General features: G+C 41.2%; 1 protein-coding gene across 1 annotated transcript in view; it reads right to left on the bottom strand.

The window, feature by feature from the left end:
• The window catches only part of AFF4 (ALF transcription elongation factor 4), a 95,774-nt gene that overhangs the window by 60,991 nt on the left and 17,471 nt on the right, over positions 1–17,312 (bottom strand). Inside the window, exons 2-5 of the mRNA XM_049786819.1 lie at positions 9,963–10,054; positions 9,373–9,499; positions 4,862–5,656; positions 315–359 (exon numbers count right to left, since the gene is read on the bottom strand). Of these exons, the coding sequence (XP_049642776.1) occupies positions 315–359; positions 4,862–5,656; positions 9,373–9,495 (963 nt within the window). The 5' untranslated portion in view covers positions 9,496–9,499; positions 9,963–10,054. The remainder of the gene's footprint in view (positions 1–314; positions 360–4,861; positions 5,657–9,372; positions 9,500–9,962; positions 10,055–17,312) is intronic.

The raw sequence follows: 17,312 nt of genomic DNA, 5'->3' as shown, positions 1-17,312 counted from the left end.
TTGTTTAACCTGAGAACGTACAGTTAAATTTAAATTTCCTCTCTTTTTCAAGGCAAACTATCAGGACAAACTTGTTTAACTTAAAATAAAAAACTTATAAACTAAAACCTCAACTCTCTGAGAAAAAACAGTAACAAATAAATGATTAAGAACTCAAGTATGAAAAAAGCAAAATAAGCTAGTTTTTATGTGACAAATCACATGTTAATCTGCTACTTGAAATACTTTATGAAATATATAAAGTAAAAGAGGATAGCAGATAATCATAACTCGAGACCAAAAACTTTTTTTTTAAAAAAAGAACAAAATCTTACTTTAAGAATTTCATCCACACAGCTCACATCACCAGAAGCAGATGCCTTAAGAGGAAAAAAAATACACATTAGATTCAGAGTAATTTATTATTAACTGTAACGAATTATTTCAGTTTGACATTATTATTATTATTAATTTATTTTTGGTTTTTTGGGTCACACTCGGCAGCACTCAGGGATTACTCCTGGCTCAACACTCAGAAATCACTCCTCGCAGGCTCGGGAGACCATAAGGGATGCCAGGATTCAAATCACTGTCCTTCTGCATGCAAGGCAAATGCCTTACCTCCATGCTATTTCTCCGGCCCCCAATTTGACATTATTATTGAAATAAATCTAAGGAAGTATTTATAATTTCACCACCATTCTGTTTAAATAAACTAATTTCTTTAAATAATTTTTAAAGCAATAATACATTTATCATCAAATTTTATGAGTTGCAGAATTTCACACCTTTCAAACATCTGTTTTATGCTTGAATTAAAAATGAATTTTTCGGGGCCAGAGAGATAGCATGGAGGTAAGGCGTTTACCTTTCATGCAGAAGGTCATCGGTTCGAATCCCTGCGTCCCATATGGTCCCCCGTGCCTGCCAGGAGCAATTTCTGAGCATGGAGCCAGGAATAACCCCTGAGCACTGCTGGGTGTGACCCCAAAACCACAAATAAATAAATAAATAAATAAATAAATAAATAAATAAATAAATAAATAAATATTTCAAAAAAGGGGGAAGGGCGGAGAGATAGCATGGAGGTAAGGCGTTTGCCTTGTATGCAGAAGGTCCGTGGTTCAAATCCCAGCTTCACATATGATCCCCGAGCCTGCCAGGAGTGATTTCTGAGCATAGAGCCAGGAGTAACCTCTGAGCGATGCCAGGTATGACCCAAATACATACATACATATACATGCATGCATGCATGCATACATACATACATACATACATAAAGGCATCTGCCTTGTGCGCACCAGCCTAGGATGAGCCGCGGTTCTATCCTCCAGCATCCCATATGGTCCCCCCAACCCAGGGGCAATTTCTGAGCGCATAGCAGGAGTAATCCCCCGAGCATCACTGGGTGTGGCCCCAAAAATAGATAGATGATAGATAGATAGATAGATAGATAGATAGATAGATAGATAGATAGATAGATAGATAGATAGATCACTGGGTGTGACCCCAAAGATAGATAGAGGATGGATGGATGGATAGATAGATAGATAGATAGATAGATAGATAGATAGATAGATAGATAGATAGATAGATAGATAGATAGATAGATAGATAGATAGATAGTTCACTGGGTGTGGCCCCAAAGATAGATGATGGATGGATGGATGGATAGATAGATAGATAGATAGATAGATAGATAGATAGATAGATAGATAGATAGATAGATAGATAGATAGATAGATAGATAGATATAGATAGATAGATAGATAGATAGATAGATAGATAGATAGATAGATAGATGATAGATAGATAATAATAGATAGATAGATAATTTTTGGGCCCAAGGGATAGTACAGAGGGCAGGGAGCTTGCTTTGCATAGGGCTGACCCAGTCTAATTCGTGGTACCCCAAAAGGTCCCCAGTCCCACCAGAAGTGGTCCCTGAGCACAGCGCCAAGAGTAAACCCTGAGCACAGCAGGGTGTGGTCCAAAAACAAACAAGAAGGGCTGGAGAGATAGCATGGAGGTAGGGTGTTTGCCTTGCACGCAGAAGGATGGTGGTTCTAATCCCGACATCCCATATGGTCCCCAGTGCCAGAAGTAAGCCCTGAGCACCGCTGGGTGTAATCCAAAAAAAACAAAAAAAAACAAAAAATCTAAAAAAAAAAAACAAAAACAAGAAAGTTTTTATGTAAGCAGATTATGAAAATGTTTGTATACAAAAACAGGAGTGCTGAAGAGATAGTGTAGGATTTAAGGTGCCTGTCCTACCCAGGTACAAATCCGCAGGTAACACAATCCCCCAAATGCAGCCAGGGGTCACTCCTCAGCACCACTTGGGTGCAGCCCAAAAATGAGGGAAAAAATTTAAAAAACCATTATACTGAAATAAATCATTACATATCAACTGATAAATAACCAATACTGCTGATATTACTTGTCTGAAAAGCATTATACATTATCTTTCTTAAATAATGAAAGTTTGGGCCCAGAGAGATAGCACAGCAGCGTTTGCCTTGCAAGCAGCAGATCCAGGACCAAAGGTGGTTAGTTCGAATCATATGGTCCCCCGTGCCTGCCAGGAGCTATTTCTGAGCAGACAGCCAGGAGTAACCCCTGAGCATCACCGGGTGTGGCCCATAAACCAAAAAAAAAAAAAAAAGAAAGAAAGTTAAGTTTTGGTTTTTGGGTCACACCCAGCGGCACTCAGGGGTTTCTCCTGGCTCTGCACTCGGAGGTCGCTCCTGGCAGGCTTGGGGGACCATATGGGATGCCAGGATTCGCTCTGCCCTCTAAGCTGTTTATTCTAAAGCACAATCAGGACTTAGACCATTGGAGTTTGAACGTAAATCTAAATCTAAGGATCAGGTTATTTGAAAATAAAACAACTTACTACTCTATTGAAAGGAAAAATTAATGACAAATACCACAAACGAGTTTCCCAAGATGTTATATGTTCTCAAAATAGAATTTTACCTATCTTTCATTCCTTACCCTACCATTTTAAACTATGATCTATAATTTTCAGCTAATATTACTTAAGAGCTACATTAACACTAAAGTTTTTTAATTTTCAGGACTAGGGATGCCTGATGTTCTTGTAACCCTGGATTGGATCCTTGGCACTTTATGTATAGCTTTCAATTCCTGAGTACCCCAGCACCAATGAGAATGACTCCAAGAACAATTTTAATCTTTTTTGTTTGTTTGTTTGTTTTCTTGGTTTTTTTGGGTCATACCCGGTAGTGTCAGGGTTCACTCCTGGCTCCAAGCTCAGAATTCGCTCCTGGCAGGCACGGGGGACAAGGGACCATATGGGATGCCGGGATTCAAACCAATGACCTTCTGTATGAAAGGCAAACACCTTACCTTCATGCTATCTCTCCTCCCCCCAACAACAATTTTAAAAGTGACTTTTTTTTTTAATCGCAAAAACTTTCTTTTTAACTAGGGTAAAAAAGATAGTACCGTGGCCTTGCATGTGGCTGATCAAGGCTCAATTCCCAGCAAAAACACGAATAGTCAAGTCCCACCAGGAATAATTCCTGAGCACAAAGCCAAGAGTAAGCTCTGAGCCCTGGAGAGTATGACCCCAAAACAAAACAAAAACAAACAACAACAACAACAAAAACTGGAGCTGAAACAAGAGTAAAGCAGAAAAGGTCCTTGTCTTGCCAACAGAATCCCATATAATCCCCGAGCCAAAAAGGATTAATTCCTCAGTGTAGGACCAGGACTAACCCCTGACCATCATCACCAAATGTGGCTCGAAAATCAAAACAAAACAAACGAAAAAGAAACTATCATATGTTTCACTTTAGTTATATTGGCATAACATATACTGATATAGTTGTAATTACCAAACCACTGATTCTAGAGCAGTTGAGTCAAACATTTAAGTGTAAAAATAAAAGGATCATGGTACTAAACCATACATCACTGTCTTTTCATAAGCGAGGAAAGTCCAACATTTACCACAATCAATTATGTCCTTCTCATCATGAGCATCACTATAGTAATAGTTAAATTATTTATTTTTGTTTTGAGTCATATTCAGCTGTGCTCAGTCCTGGCTCTGTGCTCAGTAGATCATATTTGGTGCTAGGGACTAAGCCTGGGTTGGTCATGTGCAAGGCATGCACACTACCTACTGAACTACTTCTCCAGGACTAAAAGTTAATTTTTGGTTTTTGATTTTTAGCCACACCCTGCAGCACTCAGGGCTTACTCCTGGATCTGTACTCAGAAATCGCTCCTGGCAGGCTTAGACGACCATATTTGGGTGCCAGGGATCGAACCCAGGTTGGCTGTGTCCAAGACAAATGCTCGACCCACTGTGCTATTGCTCTGGCCCCTAGAATGTTTTTTTAAATAAATCAGAAACAGTATTCCATAAAATCAAAAGGAGGAAATCTAAAGTACTAATCTGTACCTGGCCTACTAATAAAGTTTAGGATCTAGCTCAAAGTAAATCAGACATCCTTCTTTAACCATTTCATGCAGAAGCCAGCAATATAGCTCAAAAGGCTGTAGACAACCTTATTAGCATGTTTCAAATCTTGAATATGATCCTGGTATCTCACATGCTCATCCTACAATTCACATACATACCCCATTATCAGTGTGGCCCTGGTCGGTGTCTATGAGCATCTAACATTCCTAGCAGAGCTAGGAATGGACCTTGAGTCCCCCAACACAGCTGGAGAACGATCCTCCCTCACTAAGAACTTCCACTCACACACACCCCATAAAGAAATAAAAGTATATAAATGTTTGCATTCCTTACTATGAAGGCAAAGAAACAGTTTAAGTTCAATCACAACTTCATGTTAAATTGCTTCACAGAGTCAAAGTTAACAGTTCTAAACACATGACTTACATCCAGTGGCTGGGAAGGTATTTTCAATTTGGTAAGATGTGCTTTGCTGTTGGACTTCAATTCAGTCATACTGTTTCCATGGGGTTGGCTGCTATAGTGCTCAGAGGACAGCTTTGGTTCCATGGACTCTTGTCCATCCATGGGCCGTACATAGGCAGTGGGTTTCTGTAACATTGAACTAGACTTTGACATCAATGAAGGCGGGAAAGACTGATTTGAATGTTGTCCACTTGGAAAAGGTACACGGGAAGGAGAATCCCAGTTTGCATCAGGGTCCCGAGGTGATTTGGAACGCTGGTGTTCCTTGCTATGGTGATCATTCCCATGAGATCTGGAATGACTAGAGCTTAATGAAGAAACAGCCTGGGGTTTCCCAGGACTAGAAGAGCGTGATTTGGAGTGTTCTGATCCATGTTGGCCTTTTTTCCGGCTACTGCTCCCACTACTGCTATATGAGTCACGATCGTGCCTCTGACCACTACTGTTAGTACCACTACTGCTACTTGCACTGGTCCGCTGGCTACTATGTCCACTCTGTAAGCCTGAGGATCGTTTCTGAGACTGAGAAGTGCTGGGTGCAGGTCCTACTGGAGTCCATTTACTACTCTGATGAGAACTCCCATGTCTCTGATCAAAGAAATTTGGGTTCGATTTTTCATCTGCTGTCGGTGGTACTGTAGGCTTGGGAATTGCAACAAGCTTTGGTATAGATCTATCTCCTATAAAATCCTTCATTTCATCGTAGTTTCCAAGCATACTCTGAATACGACTTGACAGCTTATCTTCTTTGCTAGTCTATAAGAAAAAGTAAAATAAAATAATACAATTAGCATAACTAGATATAAAACCACTATTAAAATGATTTTCCAGGAGTCAGGGTGAGATAGTATAGTGGGTAGGGCGTTTGCCTTGCATACAGCCAATCCGGGTTCAATTCCCAGCATCCTGTATGGTCCTCTAAACCTGTCAGGAGTACTTTCTGTGTGCAGAGCCAGGAGTAACCGTAACCGAGTGCTGCTGGGTGTGGCTCAAAACAAAACAAAACAAAACAAAACCTTGAAAACTTTCTAGACTTCAAATTGAGAAGGGCTCATTAAAGACAGCCTTCATATCTTGAGTTTACTTCACTTCAGTAAAGTGTGTAAAATAAATTAGATACTATAAATTTAATAGTCAAATAAAAAGCACTGAAAAGAGAAAATATGTCAAAATACAAATATTCAAAAGAATACTGAAATATATAATATATAAAGAAATCCTGGAGAAGGGAAAAACTCCAGATTTCTTCAATGAATCTATTGGAATTGCAAACAATAAAAGTTTTTTGGAGGGCCGAAGAGGTAACAGAGCAGTAGGGTGTTTGTATAGCATGCGGCTGACCTGGGAGGGACCTGGTTCGATTTCCGGCATCCCATATGGTCCCCCAGCCTGGCAGGGATGATTTCTGAGTGCAGAAACCAAGTGACCCTTGAATGCCACTGGGTTTGGCCCAAAAACCAACTAACCAACCAACGAATAGTTTTTAAAAAAAATTGTTTAGGGGGGCTGGAGAGATAGCACAGCAGCTGACCCAGGACCTAAGGTAGTTGGCTCGAATCCCAGCACCCCATATGGTCCTCCGCCTGCCAGGAGCTATTTTGTTTGTTTGTTTGTTTTTGGGCCACACCCGGCGATGCTCAGGGGTTACTCCTGGCTGTCTGCTCAGAAATAACTCCTGGCAGGCACGGGGGGGGGGGGGGGGGGGGGACCATATGGGACACCGGAATTCGAACCAACCACCTTTGGTCCTGGATCGGCTGCTTGCATGGCAAACGCCACTGTGCTATCTCTCTGGGCCCAGGAGCTATTTCTGAGCAGATAGCCAGGAGTAACATCTGAGCACCACTGGGTGTGGCCCCCCCAAAAAAATGTTTAGGGGCTGGAGCGATGGTGCAAATGGTGCAAATGGTAGGCCGTTTGCCTTGCAGGCGCTAACCTAGGAAGGATCACAGTTAGATCCCCCAAGTCCCGTATGATCCCCCAAGCCAGGAGTGATTTAACTCTTGAGCGTCCCCGGGTGTGGCACCAAAACAAAACAAAAATTAAAAAAAAAGTTTTTTGGAGTGCAAAAAAGTAACCTATTTTGGGGCTGGGCGATGGCGCTAGAGGTAAGGTGCCTGTCTTGCCTGCACTAGCCTTGGACAGACCGCAGTTTGATCCCCCAGCGTCCCATATGGTCCCCCAAGCCAGGAGCAACTTCTGAGCGCATAGCCAGGAGTAACCCCTGAGCGTTACCAGGATGTGGCCCAAAAACAAAAAAAAAAAGTAACCTATTTTGGGCCAGAGAACAGTAGAAAGTAGGGCACCTGCCTTATACGTAACCAAGCCAGGTTAAATCTCCGGAGTCTCATGTGGTCCCTATAAGCTCACCAGGAGTGACTCCTGAGCACAGAGCCAGGAGTAAGCTTTGAAGACTACTGGTGTACCTCAAAAAACAAGATAACATGGGGCCGGAGAGATAGCATAAAGGTAGAGCGTTAGCCTTGTATGCAGAAGGACGATGGTTCAAATTCCGGCATCCCATATGGTCCCCCAAGCCTGCCAGGAGTGACTTCTGAACGCAGAGCCAGGAGTATTCCCTGAGCGCTACCGGGTTTGACCCAAAAACAAACAAACAAAAATAACAAAAAAATTCTAATCTCAAATTCTAAATTTTGTATTATATGCCCAATGGCTTTTGAATAAGAAAATCCTCATAATCTCTAAAAAATTATATTTAGAGATCTCTTAAATTATTTTTATAAACACCAAATGTTACAAAGGAAACAGTATTTATTATATTTAATCAGAAAAATGTTTAATATCCTCTACATCTCTTACTATGAGCCAAGAATGGTGTTTATTGCCAAAATACATAACATTAGGGGCTGGAGCCATAGCACAGCGGTAGGGCCTTTTCCTTGCACGCAGCACCCAGGACCAACCTTGGTTGGATCCCCGGCATCCTATATAGTCCCCCAAGCCTGCCTGGAGCGATTTCTGAGCGCAGAGCCAGAAGTAACCCCTGAGCGCTGCTGGGTGTGGCCCAAAAACAAAAAAGAAAGAAGAAACATGGAGTAAAAAATGAATAATTTGAATATTTGCATTCCCAGAGTGGGCATGTGGCTTATAGTAAAGTATGTGTTTCACAAATGGAGAAATTGAATTTGAACCTTGGCAAAAATAAACAAAATACACCCAAACAACCTATAAAGCAGCAGGTAATGCATACTGACCCACAAAATAATAATTTAACTGAAGACTTGAAAAGTAAGTTTCTGGTCAGGAATGTAGAGATGAACATTATCTGTTTCTCAACCTTATTACGACCATGTCCCTCTTCTGGCCTTTTATTCTTCCAATGCACAACCCCTCCCCTACCACTGACTCCCTGTCTTGTGACTTTGCCCTCCCTTCTTTCTTCTTCTTGTTGTTCATTTGTTTTTGAGCCACACCCAGCGGCGGCACTCAGGTTACTCCTGGCTCTGCACTCAGAACTCCTCCTGGCTGGGGGAACATATGGGACGCCGGGAATCAAACAAGGTCTGTCCTGGGTCAACGGCATGCAAGGCGAACTCCTTACCACTGTGCTGTTGCTCCAGCCCCTGCCCTCCATTTCTATGATTTTTTCCTCTTTTAGGAATATCCTGGAGGCCCACTTGGACAAATGGCTCCCAATTGAAAAATGCTGATCTAAGTTTATTTCTTTCAAAAGTACAGGTTAACAAGAGATTAGGTTAACAAGAGATTAGGGGTACAAAGAGTCACTTTAAAGAAGCATAGAGGTTTATCACTTTTCTGCATGCATGCAAATTTCCAATAAATTTACCCCATGAAAGTACAATCATCGGGGCGGAGAGATAGCATGGAAGTAAAGCATTTGCCTTTCATGCAGAAAGTCATCGGTTAGAATCCCATATGGTCCCCCGTGCCTGCCAGGAGCAATTTCTAAGCCTGGAGCCAGGAATAACCCCTGAGCACTGCCGGGTGTGACCAAAAACCACGAAAGAAAAGAAAGAAAGAAAGAAAAAGGAAGGAGGAAGGAAGGAAGGAAGGAAGGAAGGAAAGGAAGGAAGGAAGGAAGGAAGGAAGGAAGGAAGGAAGGAAGGAAGGAAGAAGGAAGGAAGGAAGGAAGGAAGGAAGGAAGGAAGAAGAAGAAGAAGGAAGAAGAAAGAAAGAAAGAAGAAGAAAGAAGAAGAAAGAAAGAAAGAAAGAAAGAAAGAAAGAAAGAAAGAAAGAAAGAAAGAAAGAAAGAAAAGAAAGAAAAAAGAAAGAAAGAAAGAAAGAAAGAAAGAAAGATCATCGATTTAGAGGAAAGAAAGTGTTAAATGAAACAAATAATACCTCTTTTCTAATACAAAAAAACTGGTTTTATTACATGTAGACTAAAGTATAAAAATAAATATAAAATAAAATAAAAATTCAAGCTTAAACATGTTAAAAGCAAAAGTGCCACATTATTGGGGAGAAAAAAAATTAAAAGAGCAACTTACAACTTTGTATGGCTCAGCAAAGAGAGGAGAGCTAGGTGGGAAGGCGTCTTCACCCTGTTGAATTTCCTGATTCCGCCTTTCCCGTTCTTTCATTCGCAGCACATTCCGCTCTTCACGGTTCATGTTGCTATGAACAAAAACACAATCCTTACATCACAAAAAGATAATTAAAAAATAACTTTTCTGTATTCGTTTGTTAGTTTAATACTTCAATGAAAGATGCCCTTGTGACTTTCAAGTAATCTCAGAGATTAGTGCTGAAGCTGGGTTTGGCAATGATTTTATCAGCTAATAGCTATGACTGTCCAGACAGAAAACACTAGCCCAGATTATTAGGATCCACCCCATTGAGATACTTAACTCTATCTTAAAGTACTCTGCTAACTAAAAGTCAAGTAAAATTTAGACATTCAGAAGGAAGACAATACTCAAACCCCAAACCTTAATATTTCCTATAAGCTTTGGGACTTTTCTTTAAAACCTAACTACTCAGGAATCTAACTATTCTCTTCTGTTAAGAGGCAGACAACCCACACCCACCTACCACCCTCTCCCCCCAGGGTCCAGTGCTTTTCTCTACTTGCATCTACCTTATCTTGATTTCTTTTTGTCCCAAACACAGCTTCCTTGGTGTCCATCCTTATGGCAGTTTGACCTCAGCTTTGCTGTTGCTCTAGATTCCCTAAAAAACGACATTTCTGCTCTAAATATATTAATATTTCAATTAACACCTCAATAAATGGCAAAATGAGGCTTTCCATAATAAAATCTAAAATTAACTCGTTAGTAACAGTAGTTGAAATTGTTTTGAAAAAGGAAAACCGTTTCGGGGAGAAAGAATAATGATGGTGTAATTTCTATAATCATGACAGTAAACTATGTTTTTCTAAGAGCAAACCAGAGAAAATAGCTTATTATAGCAGCAGGGATTTTGGTTAAATAGTTAATGACAAAGGCTTTCAGACCCTGAGGATCAAGGGATTAGCAGGGACTCTGCAAGCTCTTCTGTAGAGAAAGATTAAACCATCTGTCAAAAATCAAACCTAATGAGAAAGTTAAAATCAATCAAGATCAAGGCAAACTATAACTGCAAATTAGAGCTAAGAACAAAATCAATATACTCTTGAAGCTTTTATAAAGTGGTTAGAATATAAATAAACATTCAAAGATTGATCTGCACAATTTTACTATTATGCAAATAAAACAATTTAATGTTTTGTGTGTGCATGTGAATCTATAATAGTATACTTATATCAGAATAGTATATATATATATACTATAGTGGGGTGTCTCCCAGTAATGATAAAGGAAAGAGCCCAGTAATGTCACATTCAGTTGTGCAGGGAAACTAGGGATCTAAGTTAGGGGTATTGAGTTAAATGTGCTCTACATCTCATTTACCCCAATTGAATGGTTTGGTTTTTTGGTTTGGTTTGGTTTGGTTTTGGGGCCACATCTGGAGGTGCTCAGGGGTTACTCCTGGCTATCTGCTCAGAAATAGCTCCTGGCAGGCACGGGGGACCATATAGCATATGGGACGCCGGCCGGAATTCGAACCAACCACCTCAGGTCCTGGGTTGGCTGCTTGCAAGGCAAACGCCACTGTGCTATCTCTCCAGCCCCGAATGGTTTGTTTTTTAATGATCTGGGATCAGAGAAAGCTTACATTGGCTAAGGCACTTGGTCTTGTATCATACAATTCTATCTCTGGTACCCCATATGGTCCCCCAAAAAATTGCCAGAAGTGATCCCTGAGCACAGTGCAGCCCTGTGCACCAGCCAGGTTTGGCCCCAATGTCCCCACCAAAATAAATAGTTCAGTGGTAGAGCAGTGACCCTGTAATGTACAGCCTCCACCACAAAAGTTTCTTACATAGTATTCAGAGCAAATACCAAAGAATATATTCTCCTGTATACATGAACCAATAATGATATAATACCAATAATGAAGTTTCAGGCAGCCCTCTGGAACTATGGTGCTTGCATCTATATTGTTAATTGTACTTGAGAGTCAAAGTGTCAGATTAAATAACAATTTTTTATTTTATTATTTCATGAAAGCTCCCAAGCAATGATCAGGGGACAGGAAAGCCACTCCGATAATATTCAGCTGGCTGGGATAGTTCAATGCTACAGCCTGATGATGAGGTGCTGCTCAGACACTATGGTGCCAAAGAACACCAGGGCCAAGCCCAGAGCTATACCTGATGATGGTATACCTTGATGGTGTCAAGCAGGCGGGGGTGGGGGGGTGAGGGGTGGGGGGGGAGAACAAGTAATGTCAAAGATCAAATTGGGACCCTAAGCATGCAAAATATGTTTGCCTGACCCCTATACTATTTACTCTGAACCTAATTACAATTAAAATTTTTTTCTACCAGGGCCGAAGAGATAGCATGGAGGTAAGGCGTTTGCCCCGCATGCAGAAGGACGGTTATTCAAATCCCAGCATCCCATATGGTCCCCTGTGCCTGCCAGGAGCAATTTCTGAGCATGGAGCCAGGAGTTTCCCCTAAGCAATGCCGGGTGTGACCCAAAAAAAAAATACCACACACACACACACACACACACACACACACACACACAAAAAGACATTTTATGGGGCTAGACCGCAAGCAATAAGGCGTATGCACGCTAGCCTAGGATGGACCACGGTTAGATTCCCCACCATTCCATAGGGTGCCCAAGCCAGGAGCAATTTCTAAATGCATAGCCAAGAGTAAACCTGAGCGTCACCAGGCGTGGCCCAAACCCCCCCAAAAAAGACATTTTTATTAACATACAGTAATTAATATGTAATTATTTTAATATTAAACTTAACGTTAAAATAATATAAATGTTTTATTAAATGCACACTAAAAATTAAACATAAAAATCCTTAATTTTTCTAGGTATAGTTGTAAAATAAAATTGTTTTAAAGATTTTGTTTGCTTTGTTTTGCTTTTGGGGCCACACTTGGGGGTGCTCAGAGATAACTCCTGGCTCTACACTCAGCAATTACTACTGGCAGTGTTCAGGGGACCATATACAATGCCAGGGACGCAACTGGGCCCTACCTGCTGTACTATCATTCCAGCACCTAAAAAATACTTTTTCTTTTTAAAACACATAAAAAGATTTTAATGTGTGGGACTGGAGCAATAGCACAGCGATAAGGCATTTGCCTTGCACACAGCCAACACAGGACAGATCCTAGTTCAAATCCCGGCATCCCAAATGGTCCCCCAAGCCTGCCAGGGGAGAGATCAGGGAGTAACCCCTGAGCACCACTGGCTGTGACCCCCCCCCAAAGAAAATTTTAATGTGGGAGACAGAGCAGTGGTGCAAGGCGTAAGGTCTCTGCCTTACATGCACTAGCCTAGGACAAACCACGGCTCGATCCCCGGCGTCCCATATAGTCCCCCAAGCCAGGAGCAATTTCTAAGTGCAGAGACAGTAACCACTGTCACCGGGTATGACCAAAAAAAAACAAACAAAACAAAGATTTTAATGTGTACTTGGTAGTCTTTTCCCATATCCTAAAGATATAAGGAGTAATATCTATTAAAAAATTTAGCAAATGGGGGCTGGAGAGATAGCACAGAGGTAAGGCTTTGCACAAGGTTGATTCGGGTCAGACCCGGGTTTGATTCCCTGTATCCTTTATGGTCCCCGGAGCCTGCCAGGAGTAATTTCTGAGCACAGAGCCAGGAATAACCTCTGAGTGCCGCTGCGTGTGGCCCAAAAACAAAACCAAAAATTTAACAAATGACAACAGGGAAAAACATGCTAAAGAGTAAAATGTGACCTTTAACTTGCTGTGTAAGAGTATCTAAGTGTATTCTGAATCCAGGGTTTCACAATGCCCTCTGGGCATAAACTAAACTACATACAATCCTTGGCCTCATGAACTTTTTTTTTAAGTAGTTACCAAGTCTGGTACAAAAGAGTTTTGTTATTGTTGCCGTTTCAAGTTAGTGCCTTAAACAATTAGCTCTATGGAAAAGAAAAGTTCAACTATCAGACTAAATGACTTAAAAACCAAAAATTAGAGACTTGAGCTAAGATTTCAGTGATTTTAGAATCCATTTTATTTAAACTATTTAATTGTAACTTTATTATAGCAAACTATGCTAATGCAAAAAAGCCTTATTAACAGAGAAACCTCTCTTGATCTTTTTGGCAGGATTTCATACCCATGAGAGTCTTAAAAGAATTTTCTCTACAAGGCAGAGAAAACAAAGGTTTTAAAATTAAAGATCAAATTCAAACCTAAAAACATCAGGTCCCAAGACAGCATTGTTTTGTTTTGTTTTGAAGTGCCTCCTAGCAGTGCCCAGTATCACTCTCAGTGATACTTAGCCAACTAGAACAGCATTTCAGTATTAGAGCCCAAAGACATAGGACTAGGAGGGACCACCAGGGCTATATTTACAGGGCTCTGATAAAAAAAAAAAAAAGTGTTTTATGAAAAGGTTCTTTCCAAAAAAATTAGATATGAGATTTTTTTAAATAGTTATTTAATTTAATCACCAAGATAATCATGAAGTTAATCATTAGTTTCCGTCATACAATGTCCAACGCCTATCCCTTCACTAGTGCACATTCTCCACCACCAATGTCCCCAGTTTCCCTCCTGTCCTCACCACTACCCTCTCTCCTGTCTGCCTATAAGTCATGAAATTCTTAGAGCTTTCAGGTTTCAAGTAATGCTGTGAAAAACATGAAAGCAAAGATAAATCTATTTTTGTCTTACTGATTTCTCATAATATATCTTCAACTGCTTCCAACAAAACTCCAAAATTTTACTCCCAAACTTACACTATTCTCGGGGCCGGGCGGTGGCGCTGGAGGTAAGGTGCCTGCCTTGCCTGCGCTAGCCTAGGACGGACCGCGGTTCGATCCCCCAAGAAGCCAGGAGCAACTTCTGAGCGCATAGCCAGGAGTAACCCCTGAGCGTCACAGGGTGTGGCCCAAAAACCAAAAAAAAAAAAAAAAAAAAAACTTATACTGTTCTCACCTTACTATTGGTCAATTGCATTTTCTTTTCTTTTTTCTTCTTTTTTTTTTTTTTTTTGGTTTTTGGGCCACACCCGGCAGTGCTCAGGGGTTACTCCTGGCTGTCTGCTCAGAAATAGCTCCTGGCAGGCACGGGGGACCATATGGGACACCGGGATTCGAACCAACCACCTTTGGTCCTGGATCGGCTGCTTGCAAGGCAAACGCCACTGTGCTATCTCTCTGGGCCCTCAATTGCATTTTCAAGAAGCACTACAACACTTCCCTCCTACTTCCAGTTCTTAGTCTTACTGCACAAAGATGGGCCAAATAGACAACTCAAGGAGATGGAGCACACATGGCCCAAAAACAAACAAGCAAAAATCATCAGTAGCTCAGATGAGGAGATGGCGCAGAGCTGGAACACGTGCTGTGCGTGTGGAGCCCTCCAGTTGGATCCCAGTATTACCTGAGATTCCTCACTTCCCTTACATTCATGGCCAGGAGACTCAGAGCTTGCAGTTGGGATTAAACTCAAAGCACCACCAAGTGTGGGCCCCCAAACCCAAAATAAATATATTCTAGTTCTATGGAAAATATTTTCAAAAGTCCCAAATTTAAAGTTATGGATAATTCAGTTCTTACCTACTTTTATAAGGCTTCTCATTTCTTCCCATTCCTCCATAATCCTTCCACCACAAAAATTATTCATTTCTCAATTTCTTGGCATCACACTTGGCATTTAACTCTAGTCTATTATTTACTTTTCAATCTCATGCACAGACCACACACACTTTTATATTTAGCATCTGAAGAACAATAACTACAGATATTATTAACTTCTCTTCTGTCCTTTAAAGTGCTTACATAGAAGATACTGTTCTCAAAAATGTGATAAAGGGCTTGCTATTCAAGCCCATTTCCCCTTGAACTCATATCCATCTTGCATATCTTGATGTTTTTTTGATTATTTACACTCTTGAGAAGTCTGTGTTCTCTCTTGAACAAACACTTCTCCCTCTCTCCACTCACATCTCCCTTAACAAGTTTCTATAAAAGTACTTTGCTTCAGGCCCGGAGAGATAGCACAGCAGCGTTTGCCTTGCAAGCAGCTGATCCAGGACCAAAGGTGGTTGGTTCAAATCCCGGTGTCCCATATGGTCCCCCGTGCCTGCCAGGAGCTATTTCTGAGCAGACAGCCAGGAGTGACCCCTGAGCACTGCCGGGTGTGGCCCAAAAACAAACAAACAAAAAAAAAGTACTTTGCTTCAAAAAATAAAAAAAGGACTTTGCTTCATTTATTAAAAAAAAAAAAGGTCGGGACTGGAGCAATAGTACAGGATGTAGGGCCTTTGCCTTACACAAGGACAACCCCAGGTTCGATCTCCGGCATCCCATATGATCCCCCTAGCACCGCCAGGAGTCCTGAGTGCAAAGCCAGAGCACAGAGCCAGAAATAACCCGAGCATCACAGGGTGTATATGTGGCTCAAAAAACAAACAAACAAACAAACAAACAAAAACCCTACTTAGGGTCAGAGTGGTGGTACAGTGGTAGGGTGTTTGCCTTGCCCGCGGCTGACCCAGGACAGACCACAGTCCAATCCCTCTGCGGTCCATTTGGTCCCCCATACCAGGAGCAATTTCTGAGCACATAGCCAGGAGTAACCCCCCTGAGCATCACAGGGTGTGGCCCAAAAACAAAAACAAAAACAAAAAAATCCCACAACCCTACATAGATGACAGACGGACAAAAAGGCAAAGGTAGTAACTGTAGTGTTACTTCTTCAAGAGCCCAATGATCAGTGACAGTTTCAGAATGTGATGTCACCTATCATCTTCAATCTAGTTTCCCATTTCCTCCCTAACACTTTAGTTTTCTTTGATAAGAGACAGGTATTCTTACTTTTACATTTAAAATGTTATTAATTCAGGGGCCAGGGAGATAACATAGTGGTAGGGCATTTGCTTTGAAAGTGGCCGACCCAGGGCCCACGTGGTTCGAATCCTGGGATCTCATATAGTCCCCATGCCTGCCCAGGAGAGATTTCTGAGCACAAAGCCAGGAGTAACCCCTGAGCACCGCTGGGTGTGGCCGAAACCCCCCTCCCCCCCCAAAAAAAATATATATATGAAAGATAGTCTAGTCTGACAAATGGCCAAACTGGTTCTTTCTACCTCCAGTGCCACATGCCCCCCAAAAACTGCTGGGAGCAACTCACAAGCACAGAACTGGTATTAGCCCCATAAACATCGGCAGGTATTGCCCAGAGCCTCCCAAAATAAATTAAAACATAAAAAATTATCATTCCAATAAGTCATTATTAATAATGTTAAATAAACAGCTTTTAGATTAAATTTTTTAAAAGAGTAAAAGGAAAACATGGATAAAATATATGTATAGGGGTCGGAGAGATAAGATAGCACATCGGTAGGGCATTTGCCTTGCACGCAACTGATCCAGGATGAGCGGTCATTCAAATCCTAGCATTCCATATGAGCTCCCATGCCTGCCAGGAGCAACTTCTGAGCGCAGAAACAGGAATACCCAATCCCTGAGCACTGCTGAGTATGACCCAAAAACAAACAAACAAACAAAATATATATGTATAAGTATGACAAATTTCTACTTTTAAATCCTGTACTCTCAAAATGTCCACCAAATGTAAGAGCTAGGCTGTAACATTTCAGAACCATACTAAGCAAACTGAAATGGTATATGCACTGATATTTCAGTCTGTAATACCCAGAAAGAAATAATCTGTTCAAGTGGGGAGAAAGAAAAAAGAAACTATCTATTCAATGGCACTATAAGACTACTTTCAGTTATAGTACACAAGAAAGTCAAGAAAATGAATAATCCAAGCATAAATGACAAAATGAAAATGTAATGACAGGTCTAGAAAGATGACTCAAGGTCTGGAGTGCAAGCCCTGGTTCCCTAAGCACTGACAGGAGTGGGC

This window comes from Suncus etruscus, chromosome 14 (assembly GCF_024139225.1).
Source record: "Suncus etruscus isolate mSunEtr1 chromosome 14, mSunEtr1.pri.cur, whole genome shotgun sequence".
NCBI classification, from domain to species: domain Eukaryota; kingdom Metazoa; phylum Chordata; class Mammalia; order Eulipotyphla; family Soricidae; genus Suncus; species Suncus etruscus.
The sequence above is the reverse complement of the archived record's forward strand: the minus strand, read 5'-3'. Positions and strand labels throughout refer to the sequence as shown.